This window comes from Natrix helvetica (assembly GCF_964273705.1).
Source record: "Natrix helvetica genome assembly, chromosome: 3".
Classification (NCBI taxonomy): domain Eukaryota; kingdom Metazoa; phylum Chordata; class Lepidosauria; order Squamata; family Natricidae; genus Natrix; species Natrix helvetica.
Genome location: NC_138549.1, coordinates 39,300,674 through 39,327,012, shown reverse-complemented (window position 1 = coordinate 39,327,012; position 26,339 = coordinate 39,300,674). Strand labels below are relative to the sequence as shown.

At 40.8% G+C, this 26,339-nt stretch overlaps 1 protein-coding gene across 2 annotated transcripts; it reads right to left on the bottom strand.

The window, feature by feature from the left end:
- Positions 1-1,171: 1,171 nt before the first annotated feature.
- On the bottom strand, positions 1,172-26,109 carry NIPA2 (NIPA magnesium transporter 2). Of its 2 annotated transcripts, XM_081947665.1 has the most exons (7): positions 25,807-26,109; positions 10,770-10,825; positions 8,178-8,408; positions 7,253-7,309; positions 5,176-5,266; positions 3,423-3,583; positions 1,172-2,105 (listed from the first exon to the last, which is right to left on the bottom strand). In XM_081947665.1, exons 3-7 carry the CDS (start codon positions 8,314-8,316, stop codon positions 1,468-1,470), a joined length of 1,086 nt encoding a protein of 361 aa, XP_081803791.1. In that variant the 5' UTR covers positions 8,317-8,408; positions 10,770-10,825; positions 25,807-26,109; the 3' UTR covers positions 1,172-1,467. The 2 variants fall into 2 exon arrangements, with proteins under 2 accessions (XP_081803791.1, XP_081803790.1); XM_081947664.1 differs by lacking the exon at positions 10,770-10,825.
- Between the last annotated feature and the right edge of the window lie 230 nt (positions 26,110-26,339).

The window sequence follows — 26,339 nt, the reverse complement described above, 5'->3', positions numbered from 1 at the left end:
TGACTGTGGCCTTGACAGCTTCCTGCAGTCACATGTTCACAGCCTTCACTGTTTACTTTTAACAAGCAAAGTCAGTGGAGAAGCCAGCAGGAAATGGTGAGCCCTGCAAATGGCTTTTATGCGACTGTGGGGCATTGCAACTGGGTGGGACTTGCATAATGACGGCAACTGGAACTGCCACAACCGCCATCACATCTGATTACTTTGTCACTTACCAACAGAGTTCTTGATTGGTATACGATTAGCTATATTGCAGAACACTTAAAAAGTGCTACAATAATCCACACTATTTCCCACAACAGATGCCTTCAGCCATTAACGGAAACATCTAATTTCATTGCATTTTTGTTCTTACAAACATTTGAGACTTCTTTTCTAACTCTGAATGCAATCAACTGCCAAACTGATGAAGGTAGATTAAACAATTGGTATTTGATGCTCTCTTCCTATTGCATTTTATCAGGATATTTAATTTATTCTCTTTTAAGCTTTTCCCAGCTCAGTCTCAGTTAGTTTCCACCTTCCCAATTTTGAAGGTCAGCTTTCTCAACTTTTCTTCCATATAGAGAAGCATAATCTACAGGCATTCCTCCATTTTGCAAACACACCTAAGCCTGCCTTCTGCCTGTTGATTTGTCTCTCCTTTAGATGGAGTAGAAAGGTACATGCATTTTTATTGCCTTTGGTGTTGCAGAAGAACAGAGAGTCAAACCATGCAGGTAATAGTTGTTACACTAGAAAGACTGGAAAGGGGCAAAAGGCAAGTTTATTTTATTCTTTCATCCCACTTTCAATAATGGAATGAATAATTTTGCCAATTGTTATGCATTATCCAGCAGTAATCTCAACATGAAGCACTTTAAACACTTGAAACCAGTAAGTACTTGTATGTGTTTTGGGTGTGTGTGAACATATAATTTCTTAAAATAGCATTTTTCTACGTAATGACCTTTGTGAGCTAATACCACTTAAGTCTTGTTCCTCAGGAATGTCTGCTTTATCGATTAAATAAAAACACATTAGATGCAATTGCAAATCTCCTAGACATCTGATCATAAATTGTCCAAACATGGATTGTTTATGGATGAGTAGCAGTGTCTTATAATAAGAACAAGTCACTGCATAATTCATCAAATTACCATAAAAGATTTGTAGGTGTGCAAGACCAATATACTTCATCAGAAATAAAGCATTTTATTTGTTAAAATTGTCATTAGTGCAAGAAGTCTTAAACCAAAACAGAATATTTACATATTCATACTAAGTTAAGCAAATAACAGAGTGAGGTTCTTTAGTATTTTTAAATTGAGTAAGGCAAATAAAATCACAAAGAGCATCACTGCTCTTTGACCAAGTTAGCCAAACCTAAAAAAATGATTGTCTATAGTACTATTTAAATATATCTGTTTGAAAAATGCTGTAAAAGTGGCTTTTCACTATGAAACAAAAGTTGAAGAATTGTTTTCTTTAGGAGGCTGACAAATTTCCATTTCTCCTGGAAGACACTCCATCAGGGGAGTGTAAGTCACTTTTGCGAGTTGCACTTTCTTCATCGTGATTAAATAGTTCATATGTGCTTGGCATGCAGCCATTTATTCCTTTGTTATCTTTATGCAATGTCACAGGCAAATTTGCTAGGGAAAAATTGACATCCTTAAAGGCATGCAATAAAAATATCCCCACGATTATGGTGATAAAGCCACTAAATGTGCCAATAATGTCATCAGCTGCCATGTGTTGCCATTCCTTGAAGAGGATCGCAGAACAGGTTAAAACAGATGTTGTGAAGAACACATAATAGATTGGTGTCACTACAGAAGTGTTGAATATGTCCAGGGCCCTATTTAAATAGTTAATCTGGGTGCTTACACAAGCAATAAGACTTAGCAGCAGAATCCAGGCCAATGGATGTTTCAGCACAGCTTTTCCTGCAAAAAGTTCCTTTATAGCAATGCCCAAACCTTTTACACAGGATACGGATAAAGCTCCAATGACTGAGCAGATTGTTATGTACACGAGAATGTTGGTCTGCCCATGCCGGGGTCCCACTACAAAGATCATGATCAAGGATACAATGACAATAAGTGTTGCAAAGACCACAAAACCTGAAATATTAAAAAAAAACATGGCATGTTGCAATTGCACATACTAAGTAGTAACACAATTTGAAAACATACAAACATCTGGAGTCTGTCAATGGTTGTATGATTAGCTAAGGAGGACAGGAACTCAATGTGACCAAAAGTTATATTTGTATATTTTATTTTGTTGTGGGTGGGGTAGGGGAGGAAGTTGAGGGCAGTAGATGTGTATAGGTTTAATATATATATTTTAAGTATAGGGATTGTCACATCTCCAAATGTATGCATTTTGCCAAATTTGATGAAATAATGGGGGGAGGGGGGAAGAGTCACGTACAAATTTTAGGTAGCCTACCCTTGAGTTAAAAGATAGGAATGTATAGAAAAATACCCTTGCCCTATAGGACCTTTACTAATGATGCAATTTTAATATTTGCATCATTCAGAATACTTCAGTGGTGGGTTCTGGCTCTCGTTGCAACCAATACGCTGCAACGGGGCCGGACGTCCACTATGTGCATGCGCACATGTGAACCCACTGCCTGCCATGCTCCAGCTGCTCGGCGGAGCATTACGCAGGCGCCGTATGGTCCTTGTGTGTGTGCAAATGCCCCGGTCAGCTCAAATAGAGGTAAAGAGAATAGGCGGGCAGGCGGACCCTCCAGAGCACCATACCGGAACGGTACTTGGTGGCCCCAGCAGGCACCGGTACACCCGTATCCGGGGCATACCGGTTGTATCCCACCACTAGAATACATTATTTCATGAAGAGTAGCTAAGACTTTAATTCTAGCTGTTAACTAAACCTATGTTGACTCTCAGTAAAAATTGGAGGAATGCTTCTCTGCTCGATACATTGTTAATGTATGTTAAATATCAACGTCATAGCTCAGAGGCTCCAGAAAAAAAGGAAATCTTACAGTAAACTGTCATAGTTACTGTCTGTCTAATCTATTTATTGCTACAACTTTAAACTTTGCAGGATTAAACCATTTAATAATCTTCTGTTAGTGTTCAGAAAAGGGTTAAAAATGAGTTACGGAGTTGAAGATGTACTCCAACCTCATTCTCAACATTCATAAATGCCTCTTCAGATTCTTGTGTATTGAGTGAAGTGTATACAAGAGCACTGTAAGTACATTCAACTAAAAGCATTTGAAAGCCTTGTTGGTAATCCGGTCTTATTAGGATCTCTAGTTGTGGGGCAGCTAGATACATGCAACTAAATACATTACAAAACCTACGCAGAACAATTCTAGTGGAATGTGAAGAGACACTTGCAGCAGGGCTAGATCCTGGCCCGCCATATATAATTGAGTACAGAAGTATCGAATCTCTCACCTGGATCACCTAACTTGTGGGAGATTTCACTCAACGTTTCAACTTCCTCTTCTTGAGGTGCATGAATGACCATCACAGTGGAACCAAGTATGCTTAATAAACACCCAATTTTTCCATGTAAATTAAGTTTTTCGTTTAAGAAGTATGATGAAAGAATGGCACTAAAACACACAAATATAAATTAGACATCAAGCACTCCTGTAGATAATAATCTACAGTAACAATTATGGGTTTGTATTGTTAAAGAGTACAATTTCTGTTTGGGGGGGGGGGGATTGCATATTTTTAAAACGTTGAAAGCTATCAACATTTTGAAGGCCTGTCAGGTTTAGAAGGTAGAACGCATGTATTCCAAATAAATCGTTATGAAGTAGCCTTATTTAAAATAAATTGAAATGCTTATTCTTTGGACAGAGACGAAGAGGCTATCTTATACTTTAAAATCCAATTTCAGAAGGTCTCTAAATTATCTGGAGATTTTGAGGCACTCACAGAGTTTAAGAGAAAGTGAGCAAGGACTTTCTGGTTGTGACACTTTAATGATAAATTCATTCTTTTAGATATTTTTAAAATAAAAAGGATCCTAATTACTTCAAGGAGAAAATTCTACGCCGTTGGTCTTCGAGTGACTATAATGAAATCTACCCCTAATGATTGTTAAGTGAACCACCTGTCTTAATAACCCTCATTCCTGCTCTCCCCAATGCATTTTTTAAAATAAATGCACCAGTCGTTGTGGAAAAAAGGGTGCCTTGGGTAGGGGAGACCCAGGGGGCCCAGTGCAGGCATAAGCCCACCTGATGTGGACCTCCCAAGGCCTCCCCCTATCCCAAGATACCCCATGCTCCGCTTGCAACCCTTTGGGTTCGTCACAGCCCTTGGAGCCGTGTCACCACTCCTATCCCCACAAGATCCAAGATCTCCAGAGCTCAAGGTGGGGCAGAGAATAAGAACAGCCCCCCTGTTCTATGTGGAACAATCCCCCAAGAATCTTTTAAAGAAAAATAACACTGGCAAAATTCTCGGTTTTCCTTTCCTCACTAGATGCTAGCGTTAGTTCTAGTATACTAACACAGCTCATACTGAGAGAACTGAGGCTAGCACTAGCAAGGAGAAGAAATCCTTCTGATGGGGAGCTAAGACCAGAGAAGAAATGCTCCCATGCTGGGGAAACTAAGGCTAGCATCTAGTGAGAAAAGAAAACCCCAGGGTGAGTCGCAGCCTTAGTGGGACAGCATTTGGGGGGGGGGGCACACATATTGCAGCATCTCTGGTTGGTTGCAAGAGCAAACAACCGCAGGGGTGTCATCACAGATGTCACTTCAGGTCTGGGTCCTGAAACTTCAGGTTTTGTGGGTGTCTATTGTAACTTTGAAGGGTTGCTATATGACTGGTCGTAAGTCAAGTACTACCTGTATCCAATTTCAATTCAAAATATTAAATCTACAAACAAGTAAGCAAACTCTCATGCACAGAACATTAAACTGAATTGCTGATAAATTTTGATTATGCTATACCGAGATTTATTTCTAAAATCATCTATGTTGTGACTTTTTTGTAAGCAATCAGTGGGAGGAAGGGCAGACGGTAGTAAAGACATCAAAATAGAAAATTATATCGAAACATTCAAAAAAGCAAAACTTAAAGCAACTGAGCCAGTCTTAGAAACCCAGTTCTCTGCCAGCATTAAAAGCAAGTGCTTAACCGGATCTCCTGATGATATTTACAGAGATACCCAAAACTACCTTCTTACCTTACAAGAACACTGAGAGCTCCCAATGGGGTCACTAATGTAGCTGGTGCAAATGCATACGCAGCAAAGTTAGCAACTTCACCAGCTCCCACTGAGGAAAAGACATGGGAAGGGAAGAGGGGAGATAAACAGAAGAACAATTGTCACTGCTACACCTACTATTTTAAGTAAATTCATACTTGGGAAAGATAAAAGTAAATCAGAAAGTAAAGGAGAGAAGAAGGCAAATACAGAACATCACATGAATAATCTCTGGTAGATAATTCACATATTACCTATTTTTACAATTAACAATAGCAATAGCGCTTATATACTGCCCCATGGTGCTTTACAGCCCTCTCTGGGTAAATTGCTCTGTAGCAATTTACAATGCTAGCGTATTGCCCCCAACAATATGGTAAAACAATATGGGTCTCGTTTTACCAACCTCTGAAGGATGGAAGGCTGAGTCAAACTTAACCCTGTGAGGATCTAACTCCTGGCTGTGGGCAGCTTACAATACTGCATTCTAACTACTGTGGCACTGTAGCTCTTCAGATACTCTACTTTCTAGCTATAGAAAATACTGCTTTGCAAGGAGATGATAGAGTTGAATAATGCCATATACCTCACACATCTTTATTAAGAAGAAACATGCAAAGTTAACAACATTGCTATGGATGCAATGTACAGGGACGCTTGTGGTATCTGCTGACTACTCCTTAAAGCAGCTGTGCTTTTCTTAGGGCTGTATGGTAGTAAAGGAAATATTTGCGTGAAGAAGACATCAACAGCCCAAATCTTGCCCACTTTGGATATAATCATTCCATATCTAGTACAGGTGGCCCTCAACTTACAACAATTCATTTAGTGACTGTTCCAAGTTATAACTGCACTGAAAAAGGTGATTTATGACCACTTTTTACGACCTATGAAGCATCCCCATGATTATGTGATCAAACTTCAGATGCTCGGCAACTGGTTCATACTTATGACCATTGCTGTGTCCCAAGGTCATGTGATCCCCTTTTGCAACCTTCTGACAAGCAAAGTCAACGGAGAAGCCAGATTTACTTAACAAAGAGGTTAATAACCTATCAACTTCAATGATTCGCTTAACAACCATGGCAAGAAAGGTTGCAAAAATGGGGCAAAAATTATGGGCACAATTGTGGTCGTAAGTCGAGGACTATCTGTATTAAATATTTGGACTTCTCTGAAAAGAATGCCAGACTATAATTTCTGATCTATTATATTAATCTTTAAATCAAAAAATCTTGGTATCTTTCAAATTCTATAAGAAATATCGAGCCTGTCATATATCAGAAAATAAAGATTTTCAGTACATTGTTATTGCCTGCTCCTACTAAGGTCACCTTTTGGTTTGTTTTAGACATTGTATTACTATTGTTATTATATTTTTATCCTGCTCATACATGCATGCATGCATGCATGCATGCATGCATGCATACATACATACATACATACATACATAACGTGTGCATGTTTGTGTCTGCCTTTTTGTTTGTCAACTCAAGGTAGCAAACACACCGAATAAATTCTTCTGCCTCTTATTTTCACCACAACAATAAGCCCTTGAGGTGGGTTGGGCTGAAAGATTATAATTGGTCCAAATTACCCACCTGTCTTTCCTGCCTAAAGTAGGCTTAGAACTCCTAGTCTTCTGGTTTCTGTGTCAATACCTTAGCCACTACTCCAGTCTTAGTACAATGCAGTGCTGGGTTGCAGGTGGTACGCCCCAGTACGGGCGTACTGGAGCCTGCCCGGAGCACCAGATACTGTTCCGGTAGAGTGCTCCGGAGGGCCCACCCGCCTGACCGAGCTCCTTATCGGTCTTTTAAGTCTTCGGCGCTTCTGCACACGGCGCATACAGCACCTGCGCGACGTTCCACTGAGCAGCTGGAGCATCATGGAGGCGCTAAGACGCATACTCGCTGCATCTTAGTGTGGACTGTGGATGCCACCGGGCCTGTTCCAATTGTACCAGTTGGACCGGGATCTGGAAACCCACCACTGGTACAATGTATGAATTAGTGGTTATGCTAAGAGTCAATTTCTAGTTTTTCCAGATACTTACTTGACAAAAGTCCAGCCCACCATAGCCACTCTTTAAGGTATGCATGGCCACCTTGTCCTATTTTTTAAAAAGAGAAAAGGATGTTATTATGATCCATTACAAATTACTATACTTTAAAAGTATATGTTCAAATTCTTGTAAAAATGCCAAGCTACTTGTTAAAAATTCTTGGCCAGTCAGCATTATTGTTGGTTATTAAAGATGTTTCAAAGCAGCAGCTGTGTCTATCAAATCCAATTGATAAGGCATGATTGAAAGTCCAGTGACCTGTGTGTACATTAGAAAAAGCAGGTGTCTATGCATTTTAGAGTGAAAATAACCACCATGTCAGCAAGGATGTAGTGAGTCCTTTCATTCACAACTTATGATCAAAGCTGGCAAGCTAAGGTCTCAGGCCCTTGTGCATCCCCAGAAGCCAGCTGTAATCATATTTGCCCAACATCTATTGTGTAACTTCTTGCAATTTTGATGTAGAAAATACAGTAAAGATTAACATAATTTATAGGGGGGGGGGGGAAAGAATCCTAAATTCCCCTCAAAAACGTTTTTAAAAGCAGAAAAATTTGGCCCCAACTCTGTATTATTGTTCTACTGACTTTAGCCTTCAATCATTTATACAATATTCAAAATGATGCTCACATTAATAATTAAAGCATCTATGAAGAAACAGGAACTTTTCTTGCATCATGAAAACCAAAACCGCATGTCGAGAATTTAGAAGAAGTTGAAAATACAACGGAAAGCTAGCTTTAAAGTATTGAAATAAATACTTGTAATTTTGTCCTATACACCAGATTCTCCATGAAATCAAAGAATACTTACTTAAAAACTGATGCTATGTAATACTGGGAAAAAAACTTACACAGCTTATAAGAATGCAAATTGAATTAAAAAAAATAAAATTAAAAAAGCCTCAAAATGTTACCTGCTCTCATGGACCCTTTTCTTGCCAATCGAAGGAGACCCTTTTTCTTCAGGATGAAACTCCCTCCAATGAAAAGACTGGAACTCATTGCCAACACAAGCCCAATATAGAAATCATATTTTCCTCGACTCTCAATCATTTCGTCAGCTGCTAAAGTTTTCCAAACCGTCACATTGATCAAGGTACAAAGCTGCTGCTGATATTGGAAGCAAGATGATGCCAAACTGGAACCTAAAAGAAAGTATATGTTGTTATAACCCAGCACATCATAGAGATCAATTATGTAGTGGTAAATAAGCCTTTTTTAAAGAAAGATTTTGCCATCAATTTCAGCGGAAGGCATAGTTCCAAATAAAGGTAGGCCCACTGGCAATCCATTTCAATTAAGAATTAATTTTCCTGTAAAAGCATTCATTTGCTTCATATGATCCCGATAATCCTGTTCTCAAACTGCTGCACAATGTACATTTATTTCGTAAGGAAATTAATTTTCCCGACCAATAGTATAGTTAGTCCCATTTGTTCAAAACTGCAAACAGAGGTAAAGTTTCCCCTCGCACACATGTGCTAGTTGTTCCCAACTCTAGGGGGCGGTGCTCATCTCCGTTTCAAAGCTGAAGAGCCAGCGCTGTCGGAAGACATCTCCGTGGTCATGTGGCCAGCATGATTAAACACCGAAGGAGCACGGAACGCTGTCACCTTCCCATCAAAGGTGTTCCCTATTTTTCTACTTGCATTTTTACATGCTTTTGAACTGCTAGGTTGGCAGAAGATGGGACAAGTAACAGGAGCTCACTCAAAAACAGAAAGAGCACATCAAATCTCTCAACACAGAATATCTGAATTTTACAGTTCAAAATTTTCAGGTCTCTTTTAAAATTTTGTTCAGAAACTGTTGTGCCCAGCAGCGGCCAGCTGAGCTGTTGGTGGACTCTGACAGCTCAGACTATTATGGGACTGCTCTGGAGAATGAGGAAGACTCGGGAGGGTGTTTGGAGTCAGAGCAGGAACTAGGAAGGCCTGTTGGCCACCAGGTGGCATCTGAGTCAGGGAGCAGTGAGGAGGAACAGAGGTAGGTTGTCCCTGATGTGTGTATGTGTAGAATTGATAAGAGAAAGGAATAGCTGTGGAGAAGACGTCATAGAAGAAAGGACAGCTGGCTAAGGGAGTGGCCCCTCCCAAAGAGTTTATAGGTGGAGCGACGGGAGAGGAATCTTTGCAGGAAACAACAGTCCATTATCCGAGCCGTTGAGAAAGCATTCCGTAAATGTAATCTTAGTTTCTTGAAGTTAGCTTTCTAGGCTCCTAGCCAAGAGTTGGTTTTATCTATGTAATTAGTCGTGGCAGACAGCCAAGCCTGTGTCTGCATATTCATTGGAATCACGGGACAGATCAGAAGCATTGGACCCTTTTGCTATTCACATGACGTCCTCATCCGTAGGATCATGTCCACATCCTAATTGTGTGAGAACTACCTTAAGAAGTTAATCAATTTCAAATTGATTGATATGACACAATACAATGAAAAGTGAAAGAAAAATAATGAAATTTTATAAAATGAAATGATATACTAAAATAAAAATACAATAAATGAAATGAACATTGTAATAAATATGATAATTCAATTAATCAAATTTTGATAGGAAATAGATAAGAATATGAGAAAAAGATTAAATCTTAATGTTATGTACATTCCATTGGAAAGTCCAAAATTCTTGTATGACTTCTGATCAAAAGTTCTGAAAAGGTTTGCGATTCTCAAAACACATGATCAAAAGTATTCAGACAGTAATAATGATCTAAAAAAGAAAGATTATAAAAATCCAAACTTTCAGTGACTTTTAAAGACAATATAATAATAATAATAATAATAATAATAATAATAATAATAATAATAATAATAATAATAATAAATACATCCTTAAAGGGAATGTCAACCTCTGTAACCCCTGTAATTGCTGCGACCATAGCAATTCTTCAAGAGAAACAGGTGTGATTATAAAGATCCTCTAAAAGGAAGTGAAAACTGAAGTTCCTAATCATTTTGGCTTCATGTTAAATGATCAGTCATAAAATTCAACAAGAACATTATTGCAAATTGCTACATCATCACATCTAAATATTTAAAAATACCCATCCCTACCCAATCAGGAAAGTGCTATGGTTATCTTAAAAAAAATACAAGAGATGAATAGATTGCATGCATTTTATCCGATGTTTCATAATAGCATTATATGATATTGCTTTGGAAATAAGTAATATCCTAACTCATCTCATTGCAATGCCTTTCAAAATGGAAAATTGACACATTACTTAATTTTTCATTTCAGTATAATGTTTGATGGGCTACATTCAGTACTGAACTACTGCTTCAACAGTAGTTACTAATGACATTATTGATTAAGAGAAAGTAAAACAATTTCTTAAAACTTATCATTTTACAAGCAGCTACTTTTTTTCTTAGTTTTCCAACTTTTAGTATTTTATTAGACACAATGCCACACAATTCTCTTCAGAAGAAAGACAGATTTCTACATCACCTGAATATTTTTTTTATTAAACCAATATTCTTATAAAGAGCAGTAACCTTACCTTGATGACATTTTTCAACCCATTTGTCTTTCGTATTATTAATCAGAGAGGTGATGCTAAAAAAGAAAAACGCCAAACTGAACTCTGGCACAAGTTATGTTGTATATAAGTCTCCCTATTTTTAAACACAGTATATGAGCAGAAGTCATATATAGTAATATCTCCTGCAAACTATTTACACTGATAAGAACAACAAATTCTCCTCTCCCCTCCCCCTCCAAATAATAAAGCTCCTGACCTGCTTATATTGCTATTTCTGTCATGAAATTCAGTCATAACATTGTACAGGTCATCCTCAACTTATGATCAATTTGTTCAATGACCATTCAAATTTATGGTGTTGAAAACATGGACTTACAATATGACGTGTGCCCAAAGTTATTGCTGATGCAGTATCCCTGTGACCATGTCATCAAAATTCAGGCACTTGACAGCCCACCCACACTTATGACCGCAGGAGCCCTTCAACTTCCTCCACTCATCTATGATCCATCTTCTCTGATCCAGTTATTTTAAAATATATATTTAGAATTTGAACCAACTAAAGTGTTAAATTAATCTGTAACAGGGAATTTTAGTAACGTTCATGCTGAAAACGTAAGTTTTTCTTACTTACATATTCAATATTCCCACTAAAAACAATTCTTAGCAAATCCAGGCTCATTTCACAAACTGCATTAGGTCATAATGTGTGGAGTATTTCATTTAGCAAGTTAAATACATTTCATTACTGAAGACTTTAAATCAGGGTACCTGGCTTATCAATCTAACAAGTGAGTTAGCACAATGCATAAACCAAGTCACTATGGATTATATTAGTTTTATATACATCTTGGAGGTTATAATTTGGAATGTGCACATTCAGTTTGATTAATCACACTCTTTACAGAGACAGTGTTTGGGCAGTAAAGTCCCTGTGGCAATCAAGTTTCAAGTTTTCTACTCAGTAAGAAATACATTTTCTATTAGAAAAATTATATTCTAATTAAATTTATTGTTTCCTTTCTTGTGCTTAGAGATTAATGTACCCTAGTTCCATGCAAGGCTGATATCTATCAAAGTTTAAATTTGAATAAATTTGTATACGCTTTTGTTCCTATTAACATAAAGACACATTATAGCATTTGCTTATTCTTAAGTATGATTCTATCGAGTAAAAGGCAGAAGATAATTTAACTGTCTTTGTTAATTAATATAATTTGCAAAGTTAATGATGCACATATTCATGCTGCACCCATGGTGAATATTCCATCTTAATACCTAAAAGGTCCACTATCGCTATTTGCATTTGATAAAATAAACATTCCTTGGACTTGAGATCAATTAAACCTCAAAGATAAACTTCAGATCTATTTTTGTTTAAAAGCTTTAGGAATTTGTTATAAATTATTCTAAGAAAACAAATTAGTGATATTGTACTGGTTAATTGATTAGGTGCTATTAAGTCAGTGTTAACTCTTAGCAATCACATATATAAAAGGATGATTGACAGTCCCAATTCTTCCATTTTTATTTACCCCATTGCAAATCACCCTATCTTTAAAAAAAATTGTTCAACTGGATCAAGACCAGAGAAGGGCTACCAAGAAAGTGAAAGGACTGGAAACAAGTCTTATGAGAAACAGTTGAAAGACTTAAATTTGTTTAGCTTGCAGAAGAATAGTTTGAGACAGCAGTCTTCAAATACTCAAGGGCTGTCAAATTATAAAGGATTTGGATGTATTTTCACCTGCTTCTGAGGTTAAGACTAAAACTAGCAAGACAAAACTTCAAGGATATGTCTGTCTGTTGCTGTCTGTCTGTCTGTCTGTCTGTCTGTCTATCTGTCTATCTATCTATCTACATCTGTGTGAAAAAGTCTGCACGCTTTACGGTTTATGACATTTTTTGGATAGGCCATTGATTTTATGATATTTTACTCTAATTGCTATGTAAATATTATTATATTTAAATAAATACTGGTGGTTCTTAACTGAAAAGCATAAGCTTTTGCAATTTGGTGCTGTTTGGATGGGGATTGTGAATTTTCTTGCATGCTTACAATGACTATGAAAACAGATTAACTGATGCATATCCAGTGGCATACGTACTGCAATTACTAAGGCCAATGCTAGTGTTTGGTTAACATTTTTATTGTTTGTGGCCCTGAAAAGGAACGTTTAGGTAACGAAACATGGTTACTAATATGAAATTGACCAGCCCTTATTGCTTATCACCAGGCGGCATTGCTTCGGTATAGACTGTATAAGCTTTTGCATGTGATCTTTGGTGAGAATGTGGTGCCAGGCTGCAATAATGGATTCAATCAGTTCCTGCTTGGTCTTCGCATGCTTGCTTATTTCCTAACAATTCTTGGCCCACAGGTTGTCAATTGGGTTCAAATCCGCGCTCTGAGCTGGCCAATCCAGGAGTTGAACACCATGCTTCTTCATTCACTGCTGGACGGACTTGGCTGGATGACAAGGAGCATTGTCATCATTGCCAGGACTTCAGCATACTGCTTGCAATTCATGATTCCCTGCACGATTTGTATCTGACCAATACCAGAAGCAGCGATACAGCCCCAGGTCATCACGTGCAATGGATGTTTCACAGATAGATTCAGGCAATACGGCCTAAATTCTTCAGCTGGAAATCTTCTGACATACTTATTGCACTGATTCCCAGTCAAGTACAAATTGCTCTCGTCACTGAAGATGACCTTGGCCCACTGTTCGTTGGTCCACTTGGTATACTTCTTGGCCAACGCATGTCGACGAGAGCGGTGAGCGTCTATGGGCAAAGGTTTACCTCAAATCCTGCAGCCTTTGAGCCCTCTGGCAAGCAGTCTGCGACGCACTGGGCTTGTGCACACTTTTACATCACATGTTTCATCCCAAATTCTTGTGATCTGAGGTGAGGTGAGCTTCCTGTCAGCCATTGAAATGCTTTGCAGAGCCCGATCTTGCCGTTTTGTCGACTTTCTTGGTCTTCCAGAGAGGAGCCTGTCATCAACTGAACCAGTTATTTGGTATTTTTCAACCACTCTACTCACTGTGATGCGATGGCATTTCACTCTCTTGGCTATTTCTGTACAGGAGTAGCCCTCTTCATGAAGCACAATGATGCGATGCCGCTGCTCAGTGCTGGTGAAAGCAAAGGCCTTCATCCTTGCCCGTCACTCTGTGTATGTGGGTGTGTCTGTCTCTCACTCATTCACTTAATCACTCACTCTGTGTGTGTCTCTCTGTCTGTCTATCTTTCTCTCCCTCCCTCCCCCTCTCTGTCTCTGTGTGTGTGTGTGTGTGTCTGTCTGTCAGTCTCTGATTCCCTCCCTCACTCCCTCTCTCTGTTCCTCTCTCTGTCTGTCTTTCTCACTCACACACACACACACACACACACACACTGTGGTCACCTTGTTGAGTGTTCCAATCACATTTGAAACACTTAACAACTGGCCTGCATTTATGGTATTTTGCAGCATTCTGCAGTCATAGGACCAAAATTGGTTGTCACTCGCCCGGGCTTTTGCAGAAGCTTCCCTCTGAAGCCCGAGAGGAGGGAGGGGAGCGGGCACCCGGCACACAGAAGAGCCGCATTAAAGGGTGTAAAGAGCCGCATGTGGCTCCGGAGCCGCGGGTTGCCCACCACTGGGTTAGCCAAAGCTTGCTGTTGATTGGCTACTTTCAATCCTAACATTCTCGAAAATTCAAGTTGTGTTTGTTTTAGCACATAAACTCACTCAAAACCTTAAAAAGACTTTGGTTATATTAATAAAAATTATGCATCTCAATCTAACTATACAAATTTTCATCAAAGTACTAACTTTGCATGGTTTCTATGAGTGAAAAGTTGATTAAACATGTAAATACAGCTTAAAACTGAAAATGGGCAGGACTTTTTCACACAGCTGTATCTATCTATCTATATCAAGAATGGTGTAGTACAGAGGATTGGACTTCAATAGTTTTTGTGTCCCGTCCAAATCTATGATTCTGTGATAAAACAAATCATTATTCTGTGGATCAGACGAAGGGGGCTCCCTTTCTTCTCTTATTAATAGAAGAGTTCTATTCTCACTCTAATCTCTTGTAAATGAGATTTCCCATGAGAAAACATAAGGCCAACCTTAATACATTGGATTTAAAACACAGTTTAAGTTCGGATTATGTGACACTACTTATTTCTTAATTGGTAATAGTATGTACAGTAATGAGGCAATTGATGTAAAACTTTGACCCATTCAAAGCAGAATGACCATTGGCTTGCCTGAATTGTTGTTCTCTAGGTGCTGCGGGAGAGTCCAAGCATGGGTTAACTTCAGCTTGCTGCCCAAGGACTGAGTTCAAAGTTTGTGTAGCCACACCTCCTGCTCCTTATAGAGGCGAGTTTAAAAAATGAAGGGATGACACCCAGAAGGATGCAGTAAGTAGATGTGATATGTCCTTAGAAATGGTAACTTGCGCACCAGTGGACGACCCTAAGGTGGGGTTGAACTCTCTCGCAGTGCCTCCTCAATGGGTGCTTGCGTGGCCCAACAGCCATAGTCGCGGCACTCCTTGTAGAGTGAGCCGTTATGTGAGGAGGGCCTGGCCTAGCCTAATGTTTGTAAGCTAGCTAAATGTAAGTCGCAGCCAACGTCCTATGGTGAAAGATGATACCTTTCTGCCCATGGAAGCAGGTTGAAAGGATATGAAGAATAATTCCAACTTGCGGAAGAAAGCTGTCCTTTTCCTATATACGCGCACTGCGCGGTGTACATCCAGTTTATGCCAAATGCACTCTCTGGGATGTCTGGGGCACGGGCAAAAATTTGGAAGGACCACGTCTTGCATCCTATGAAATAAGGTGTTAATTTTCGGAAGGAAAGACGGATCCAACCGAAGAATGAACCTGTCAGGATGTACAATACAAAGATCCTCCCTGACCAAGAATGCTGCCAGCTCCGAAGTTGTGCGAGCCGAAGTGATGGCTATAAGAAAGGCCTTCTCGGCCAGTGAGGTGCGACCAGTAGGACCTCCGCTCCCTCTGTCAGGATCTTTCTGATCACCTGTGGGATCAGGGAGAGGGGCGGAAAAACGTAAAGGAGGCCAGCAGCGGCAGAGAGCATCCATCCCTTCTGCCCCGGAGCACTGGAACCAAGAAAAGAACCAGAGGTGTGTGCGTGTTGTCCGGACTGGCGAAGAGGTCGATCGTCGGAAGGCCGAATCTCTGACACAGCTGGTGAAACAGAGATGGTGAAGACACCATTCAGAGTTGCTGAAGGTGGTTCTGCTTAACCAGTCCACGGTCACGTTGTCCTTCCCCGAGCTGTGATCTGCTTTTAACGATTCAAGGTGACACTCTGCCCATCGCCCTAGGACCTCTGCCTCTGACATGAAGGCCCCTCAATCGAGTCCCACCCTGGTGGTTATGTGGGCTTTTGTGGTGATATTGTCTGTTAGTATTAAGACGTGGAGTCCCTCGATGTGTTTGTAGAAATGATGCAGGGTGAGTCTGGCGGCTCTGAGTTCCAGCCAGTTTATGTTGTGGGAGAGCTCCACTTGCTACCACCTGCCCTGAGTCACATGCATTTGTAGGTGGGCGCCCCAGCCATACAGACTGGCGCCTGTTGTTATGATGAGGCGCTCCGGATCTTTGAAGAAGGATCCTTTTGTCAACACCGCTGACTGCTACCACTTCCGCCTCTGAAGTACCCTCGGGTGCACTCGTACCACTCTCTGGGAATTGCTGGCTTTGCATCTTTGAATTGGAAGGAGGAACCGCTGAAGGTCCCGTGCATGCAATCGTGCCCAGGGAATTACTGCAATGCACAAGATCAGTTTCCCCAACAATTGGGATAGGGTGATGATGGATGCTGACCTGAATGCACGGACCCGTCGCACAAGGGACGTGATGCTGGTCACCCGTTCCTGTGTGAGGAACACCCTGCAGGTTTTGGAGTCGATCACTGAGCCCAGGTGCTGGATTCTGGAGGTTGGTGACAAGTGGCTTTTCTCCAGGTTGACGGAGAATCTGTGCCATTGGAACATGTGAATGGTGGTGTTGAGGTCTCGATGTGCTTGCACCACAGACGATGCCTATATCAGGATGTTGTCCAGGTAGCACTGGAGCCTCACTGTACGAGATCGGAGATGTGTTGTGACTGCAGCGAAGAGCTTGGTAAAAGTCCTGGGGGCTGATGACAGGCCAAAGGATAGAGCTTTGTACTGATAATATTTGTCTGCAAACTGGAATCTCAAGAATTTGTGATGCGCTGGATGAATGGGGACGTGCAGGTACACCTCCTTCAGGTTGATTGACGTCAAGAAGTCACCCTGCCTGATGCAGCCCAATATTGTTTGAAGTGATTGCATTTTGAAACGCTTGTACGCTACAAAGGACTTTGGAACCAGGAAGAGGATAGAGTAGAATCCCCTTCACTCCTGACCCACCGGAACCTGCTCGATGGCTGCTATGTCCAGTAAATGCCGGATTTCCGCCTGCATCAGCTGACGCTTGTGGTTCGATTTCGAAATTGGGCAGCAGACAAATGTCCGCGAAGGAAGAGAGAGGAAGTCCAGGGTGAGGCAGTGACAGATGGTGTTTAGGACCCACATGTCTGTTGTCATCGTCTCCCACTGGGCAGAGTTGGAGACGTCCGACTATGGGAGGGGACTGATGATGGTCACTTATTTCTACGAAAGGGGAGGTTGGAAACCCCCCCCTTGAAAAGACTGCGGTTAGTCTGCTGTTGTTTGCCCGTGTCCAAAATGAGGACCTATCATGGGCGCAATCCTGTCCTTGGGGATAAGATCGGTTAAATTCTGCAGAGGTGGCTGCAAGATCTGCATTCTGAAAGGGCTGCCTACGAAAATAAGAGTGGCCCTTGCGATCAGACCTCCTGGTAATGGATGGCAAGACTTTGCGTTTATCCTTGGATTCTATTAAGACTAAATCCAAGGCCTCCCCCAAGACCTTTCCCCTTTTGAAGGGAGCAGAAGCAAGCTTCCACTTTGACTTCATGTCCGCCTGCCAGTGGCGGAGCCAAAGCAGGCGGCGTGAGGTCACGTTGGAAGCTAGGGCTCTTGATGAGAATTTGGTGGCATTGAGAGGCATCTGCTGAATATTCGACTGCTGCAATAATTTTGTTGACGTCCTGGCACAACCTAGTGTCGCCAGCTGGCAATTTGGATCGCAATTTACATAGCCAGAAGAGGGATGCCCTATTGAAAAAGGAAGAGGAGGGAGAAGTAGGCTGGGAAGGGCCTACAGAGGCCTCCACAGACGGAGAAGGAGCCCTGGCAAGCCTTTAGGCTTTTTGAAATAGTTTTTCCAGGGCTCTTTGGCGCCTCTCAGCAATATTTTCAGCAGCTTTGGACGCCTTCTTAGGCTTGGGTTGTTTCCCCTTAGATGTACGCCCAGTACCCTCACCCTTGCCAGCAGGACCCGGCCTGTTGTGCTTATTGGTGGATGGTCCTGCTTGCTCAATATCCTTGGCTGCGCTGTTGCTTGCTATTGCCAAGGGATCAGAGCACAAGAAATTGTTCTTCACTGCAGGTCTGCTGCCCTGGAGGTCAAAGTGAAGTAATTAAAGTCCAAAATAGAACAGTCACTGTCCTGAGGCAATGAATGAGCTCAAGCAGGAATAAATTGGTGCCAATCGGAAAAGATCCAGAGCGCCCACAGATCCGCCCTAAATGTAAAGCAGGGTATGACCAAATCACACAGCCAAACACTCTGCAGCCACTCAGAACATTCTTCCTGGGGAGGGGGAAACCTGTCCAGAGCAAGGTTGGTAAATTAATACCCCTCGCAGCAGCGATCTGCTTTGGAGCCAGGTAACGGCAAGGCAAACGGCTCAGAAGAAAAGCGCGCCAATTTTAAACTGTCTAAAATGGCCACCACATGGTTCGGAGCGACACTGGGACTGTGGGCAATCTGGAGCGCTCAGGAGAGCCTCCGGAGCAAGAAGGAAAATCCTCCGACAGGTTTGGGGCACCCCTAGGCTTCCTACATGCCCTTAGGTTCGTCAGCAGCCGTTGAACGATTCTCCCGCGGTGGTGCCTCAACCACAATGATCGCGGAAGGCAACTTTGCACCAAGCAGCCTGCTCCGTGTGTCGAGAAAGATGGGGGGGGGGGGAATCTAAACTGCAAAAAAAAACTAAACTCTGAACTAAATACAAAAATAACAAAGGCTACACTATACTGTTTGGAGAGTCCAACTTTGCTGCTCAAGTACTGGAGCTCCCCAAACTGCGTCCTTTTAGGGCAACTGAGTTTTTTAAACTGGCCTCTATAAGGAGCAGGAGGCATGGCTACACAAACTTTGAACTCAGTCCTTGGGCAGCAAGCTGAAGTTAACTCATGATTGGACTCTCCAAGCAGCGCCTGGGGTAATGTATGTCTATGATTCACTATGATTGGCTCAACAAACATATTTTCTTTTACAGAAAAGAACTAATTTTTTAACTTCCTTTTTGTTCACTGTATCAAACAATTAGCTGAACTACATTCAGGAAGAGGCATCCTCTTTTCTTGCTGCCATTTCTTCTCTTCGAATAAAACATTATTCTAATTTTCAAATAAAACTATGCATTATTTCCTACAATACTTCTCATTAATAATTCATATTTGCTTCCAATTTTAATATATTGTCCCCGAACAAAAACATAAGCATTAAAACAAAAAAGGTACTAAAGCTTTGTGACTTACAAGCCTGGGCATGGATTTCTATAAAAAATTGGCATGGGTCCTTATAATATTTTAAATTTTGCACACAATTCTTCCTGTTCAGAAACTTTTTCCCATGCTGGATGAAAGAATGTAAAAGTTCTAGCTTTCCCAAGTAATATTTAGCAAATTGGGACACACTATTATTTTCTAAGACTAGTTTTGAACAGAGTAGGATGCAAATCATTAACAGAATTTTAATACAGAACAGGAGAAAGTACAGTAAAAACGATTACAGTTTTTTTATGGCTGAACTTTGACTATAGACCGTGTGAACTGTGTTTCATGTTGCAAATATTGACATGTAAGCAATACAGAGCAAAGTACACTTCCTGATTCAATGTAAATTTTAAATTAATTCTAACATTATAAAACATGAGTTTTTCTTCAAGCTGTGTAAATGGGACTATACAGACCTCATCTATACACATATGGGTCCATAAAAAAAACATGGATGCTTAGTTATGTGCCAGCATTGTCATTGATTATGGCAATAAAAAATCTACATGAAGGGCCACATGGGATTATCATTTACTCTTATTATTCATATTGAATTCAGGTGTGTATTATCTGAATATGACAATGTTTCAAGATAAAACTATTACTGTAATTCAATATTCTACATCCAAGTATATAAATATAGATAGACAGACAGATATAAGTAAATACTAGGTGTATTAAGTCAGGCCCCGTAGGCCAAACAGAATATACTTTACTTGATGGCACTTCATCAATATACAATACAATAAATATAACACATATTCACCCTTATTTGTTTAAAAAACAAATATTAAACATGACTCTATATATAACAATTTCTAAATAAGGAAGGTTTTTCAAACCAGGCTTCCAAAATTGTCTTGGTCTTTGAATTTGAATGGGCCATGGTATTAATTGCAATCTACTGCATCATTCATGATGAGCTGTATTGAAGTACTCCCAATACACAAACTAGTAATCAGCATTACTGTTTAAAAGCCCTATGAGGAATATTATCCTCCTAAATGTTCTTATTCAGTCTACATCATAAAGGTAGAATATTAACATTCTACATTTATGATGTCTAAGAGTCCTTTTCCTTAGGACTTCAGGCATCTATGACTAACGTTCAACAGCCACCAATGATAGTTACAAAAAGCATTTTGTCTAAGGTTAGAGTCCAACCATTCAACTTCATAAGTTTTTGGTTTGTAACTATTGTCTCTTTCCAGCCCTTTTTTATTTCCTTTCTTCCGAGTAATGTTTGCTTAGCCTGAAGTAAATTCAGAGTTACTGCAGAGAACAGGGCTGCTTCATGGGTTAAGATCTGCCCTCAGATAACATAAAGTATCTTTCACTACATGGCTTCCTCTTGATGTGAGGTCTGCAAAATTTTGTCCACAGAGGTTTTATTTGGTGTTGGCCAAGTCCAGATGATCTTCATTCACGCCAGTCTCCAACAGCATTTTATTTCAGAGCTTCATTCTAGGCCCCATATCATATTATTTAAAAAAGCAGAACAATAAACAAAGTAGAATTTTGATGGTTGCAAATGTCCTGGAGATCTGGGGCATGTATGATAGTATTTTGCCTTGATGTATGGGGGCAGGAAAGAGGAATTGTCTGGGGTTTGTTAGTGTTCATGCATGCTTTTCTCAGTGTGCCATTTTTAAATTGTATGTACTGTATTGGGACAAGTTTATCATTTGTGAAATCAAGCTCATCTCATGGCCCATTTCTTTATTGATATATAGTTTATATATAAATTTTTAGAACTAAAATTTCAAAATTAAAACCTTTTTAAGGAGCAGGAAAAATTGTTGGAACTTCACATCTGGATTGTAAGTACTCTAGCTGGAACTTTGGTCACTAAGCAGCCAATTATAAGTCAAGGACTATCTATATTCAGCCATTTTATAAGTATCTGTCAGGATTTCAAATATGCTTAGAAGCTCATAAAATCCCTGCTCCAAATATTAATTTAACTATTGGAAAATTCAGGTATCATTAACTGCTATTATGCTGGATAGACTGATAGGAGTAAATCCAAAATCTAGGATACTTTTCCCTCTGCTTACATAACCTATTGTGAATCTAAAATGATAAATTGGTCTGACTCGAGTCCTGTTGGCAACTGGAGTTACCAATAAAGTCTGTTTTATTGCACAGGTATATCATGACAGATGGTCCTCCAATGGTGCCAGTAAAGCTCCACCACAATTTTGCCTGAAGGAGCCACCCACTGTCAATGCCACCTGGTCCCACAAACTCGGTCAATAGTTACCAAATCCGATCCACAAGGAAAGAAGGAAATCCACAAACAAGGTTCCGAGTCCACACAGCAAGATCCAAAATCCACAAGGCTGAATCGCAATCCAAAATCCACAAAGTAGTGTTTATGAGGGCTGGGGAAGTGTGCACCAAAGCAAACGGTTGTTCCTGACAAATGCACCTTTCCCCTATGTCTGGCCAAAACATCCCAAGTCAGGTGTTTCTTGTGAGGAGGAGCAGGGCTGCTTCCTTGTGGGCAGCCTCGCAGACCTCCTCTGTGCTTCCCTTCACTCCACTCTCTGAACTTACAGGTCGGGTGGGGGAGGCAGCTGTTCCTTGTCAGAGGGGATGTTGCCTTTCATCAGCACCATTGGCAGCTGACCCTTCCCTACTTTCAGGTGCAGGTGGAGATGGCTCCTCACCTGGTCGACCACTTCCCCTATGCCGGATGGCCTGGGAATGCATTATCCTCAGCCCCTGGCCTCCCTGGATGTTCCTGGGGAGATGGTGGGACTATGTTCCTGAGACTATGTTCCTCTTCAGATGGTCTCAGCTTTAGCATCTCCTACTTCACTGAACCAACTTCTGATAGAGGCATCACATGAATAACATTCATTCCAGTTCAGATTCTTCATGAGTAACAACTCACTTAAAGCTTTTCTATCATTTGTAATTCCACTTCTTTATGTGTACAAACAAGGCAATCTTGATCCCACATGATTGTCTGAACAAGTCCTCACAGTTTTCTTGTCAAGATTTCAGAAGTGGTTTGTCATTGCCTTCTTCTTAGGGCTGAGAGAGTAGGACTGGCCCAAGGTCACCCAGCTGTCTTTTTGCCTAAGACAGGATTAGCACTCATAGTCTTCTGGGTTCTAACCTGGCACCTTTAATCACTGCATTAAACTGACTCCCATAAACCTTCTATAGGTAGTCTTAGTTTAAAAACCCTTTGTTCAATGACTGTTCAAAATTGTGATGGCACTGAACCAATCTTTGAAGTTCTGGCTATTGCAGTGTCCACATGATCACCTGTTCATGACTTAGGCATACAACAACTGGCCTGGGTTTCTGACACTCACACCGCCCCATAGTCGTGATTATCATATGAGACCTTCCTTACAGATTTATCACATGCAAAGTCATCAGAAAAGCCAGTGGACATGCTTGATGAAATTGTGTTTCTTTTTTTTTCTCCTTGCTCTTGTTCTGTTTGTGTTGTTTTGTCTTTTTTAAAGAATAATAATAATAATAATATTTTTTTTTAAAAAAAGAAAAGCCAGTGGAAACCATAAGTCACGGTCATGCTTGACAACCTGCTTTGTCCTCACTGCCAGAACTGCTATTACTAAGTGGTGTGGTCATGTGATATTGCACTTTACACATTGCTTAGAAACAGAAATTCAGTCCCAATTATCATTATTAAGTGAGGAATATACTTTACTTGAAACAGATTATAGGAAGAACTATTAAAAAAACATGCTATCTAGCAGTTTTAAAGCAAATACTGTATTTATATCATTGTGTTCTATTAAGAGAATGTTTATCCAAATACAAAATTTAAGCCATTAGCAAAATGAAAGTATATAGAAATGTTTCCCCATTATCTCTATGAAGAATGCTAAAGTAACTCAGCATTTTGTGCTTACAACTTTCAACTTTATCTTAACAAAGCAACTTTTGTCTGGGTATGCTAGAAAGTTACAGAAAGCAATTCATGAGTGGCACGTGATATTATTTATAAGCTCTATTATCACTAAAGAACTATGGGACTATTACAGATGTAACAGGCTGTAATGAATTGCTCTTCCTAGTGATATCTCATTTTATAATTACAGAATTTTACACTATAACAAGATTATTGTTCATATGAAATATTTGACATGTCACATGTGTACAGTTGATTTTATAGTTGATTTTATGCCATATATAAAATCTGCCTATATAATTAATAATAGAGTATCAATAAGGTAATATATGAAAAATATTTGTGCAGATTTACAAGGAAAGCTTGAAGTAGAAAGTCTGAGTTTATCAAACATCTTTGAGAAATACATTTCTGTCAGGTAATTGAACTGATTGTTTGAGAACTGGCAAAAGTATCTATGTTTTTCCTGCTTGCGTATCTAGCAGTAATCAAGGTGGTATGCCTAGTGATTCATCCAGATTCCCAAATTCAGCATCCAGAATGAAGCTTGTTTTTCCATCATTCCTTCTACAGTGGCCATCCCACAATATTGATTTCTAAATGCTGCACTATGATATGGGGAAAAGCAATATTTAACTGTTATTCTGAGGCAATTTTATTTTAGAAACTTCTCAATGTTCTGCAGTTACAATAATTTATCAATGCATACTAATCTACTTTCTGACCGTCTGGTATTATTTTATTCAGTCTCATCAGCTCTCACCAATAGTTCGGGGGGGGGGGGGGAATCTATTTATGCATTTGTTTTTAGAGCTTGAGGATTGCAAATCAGCAATTTCTAAAACTAATCTCAATTTAAATACAATATGTGTAACCTCAGATGCTCAAAGCTTCCAAACACCCATTCAAGTCCAGGAAAAATGCTCCCAGACGGTTAACAGAATATTAAGTAATGAACAACATCCAATTTACCCTGAATGTTTGTTTGGGCAAAAAGGCAGAGCATAAATCAAGTAAGCAAATACATTTTAAAGTTGTAGATAAATTTATTCCAATGGTTTCATACATTATAGATATTAAAGTATAGGGAAATCAACAGGTAAAATGAGCCTGCTAATGATCATTTAACCATCAATCAAATCAAAATTAACACTGTCCTTTAGCATAACTGGATGAAAATTCTAGGGCTCTAATTTTTATACCCTAGAAGTCTGTCATGTCTAGAGAGCCAATTTGATCAAGTGATTTGCCCAGTTGGTTAATTCCTATCACAACCAATGGATTAGATGTCCATATCCTCTTCTAGAAGCTCTCTAGGCCTGTATAGCCTGGCCCTGGCTTCCTATCTTGGTCTGGCTATCTTCCAAGGCAAGCCTTTACCTGGTATCTTCCCTCCTAGCTCTGCTATATGAATTAAGATAGGAATCTCACACAATCTGTGCATCTTGCCAGCAGAAAAATAAGAAGAAATTGATTAAAAATAATGAAATCATGCCCTATCTTGGAACATATACTACCACCAACCCATGTTATTTCAAGAATTCTGATGAAAACATCAGCTAGAAGAAAAACAAACCTAACAAAATTTCAAACCTTGCAGATCAACTTTTCTGCTCTCTTGTTCTTCTCTGATCTTTACAATTTTGTACAGTTCGAATGACTAAATCCCAAAAGGACTATCAAGGCACTGCACAATCTCATGCATGGTCCTTGAAAAATAAGCCAAACTCAACACCCAATCTGGGTCAGTCACCGGGACCAGAGGTTTCGTCATCCAAGCTTTCGGACTTCCAAGCTTTCGGATTCGGTGCTGGAGTTCATCTTCAGGAAACTTCTCTCTAGCAGCGTGTGTGTTTTGGGCTATGCTGTGTGTGTGGTATTTATATGGTATCGGTTGTAGGTTGTAAACCAAATTCCGTTCAAGGGCCTTTAGTTCCTGATTTTACAACCACGGTATATTTACAAAACAGTAAAAAGAATTGTGTGACACAATCAGAAGAGGAAGCAAAAAAAAAAAGGGGGGGGGTGTGAACGGCAATCTGCAATTCAATTCCAGCCGATCTAGAAAATTGAAGCCCAGGTTGCTGAGTTCGCTTCAATACACCAAGGGACTAAAACCACCTCCCCAAAACTATTAGCGCTCCTAATATTCCAGAGGAGGGCTTCACGTATGAACACCGCACTTGGAAGCCCAGATCGAATAAAGCTACCAGCCTCCCTTAAAAAAGAAAGAAAGAAAAAGCCGCCAGCCATCGTCTAAGTCACACCCAGCCCTCTCCGAGCACCTCTTTCTAACTTATGCCCCGAGTCTCCTACGCGCGCATTTCTCAAGGCGCAGCAATTAGCAAAGGGATCCAGGACCGAGGCAGGCAGGCCGGCAACCCGCAGCACCCTCTTCCCGAGATGCGATTTCTCTTTTCCCGCAAAAAAGTGAGGAAGAAGGAATCACCTGCTCGGGGCGAAGTTTCCTTCCGCGGCAGCGCCTCGCCCTCACATCCCGCGAGCTCCGAGAGGAGCTGCGGCCGCTGCAGCCGCAGGAGGACGGCGACCGCGTCCGCCACGACCACCACCGCCACCGGGGGACGGGAAAGCCGAGGGACCTTCCCAAAGCCGCGCCGTCGCCATGGAGATTCGCCCCCACCTCAGGTAGCACCGGAGCTGCGCATCGCCCTTCGTTGGGCGCTGCCAGTAACCCGCGAGCCTCTTGCCGGTCTTCCTCCTGCTGGCACCGACCGCGGCCGGAAAAGGCGGGGCGACAAAACAAACGGTTTTGCGGAAGCTGCCCGCTCGCGGCCAGAGTCACGGTGCCGTTTGCTCCGCCCTCTCGCCTCGCCCCCCCCGCCCCCCCGAAAGGAGGGCTGCGTGGGAATAAGCGGCGTGGGTCTCCTTCGCCTCGCCTGCAACGCCCGCTTCCCCCAGCCTGCTCTACCTCAAAGCGGTGAAATTGACAGTGCGAGGCGTCATCTGGCTCTGCTCTTTGCA

Bases quoted from the DNA above. Each gene is read 5' to 3' on its own strand.
- NIPA2 (XM_081947665.1), bottom strand. From the start codon at position 8,316: ATGATTGAGAGTCGAGGAAAATATGATTTCTATATTGGGCTTGTGTTG. The intron at 3,584-5,175 runs GTAAGAAGGTAG...TGTGTGTTTTAG, and splicing joins GCTCTCAGTGTTCTTGTAAG to TGCCATTCTTTCATCATACT. The intron at 2,106-3,422 runs GTGAGAGATTCG...TTAATATTTCAG, and splicing joins CCACAAGTTAGGTGATCCAG to GTTTTGTGGTCTTTGCAACA.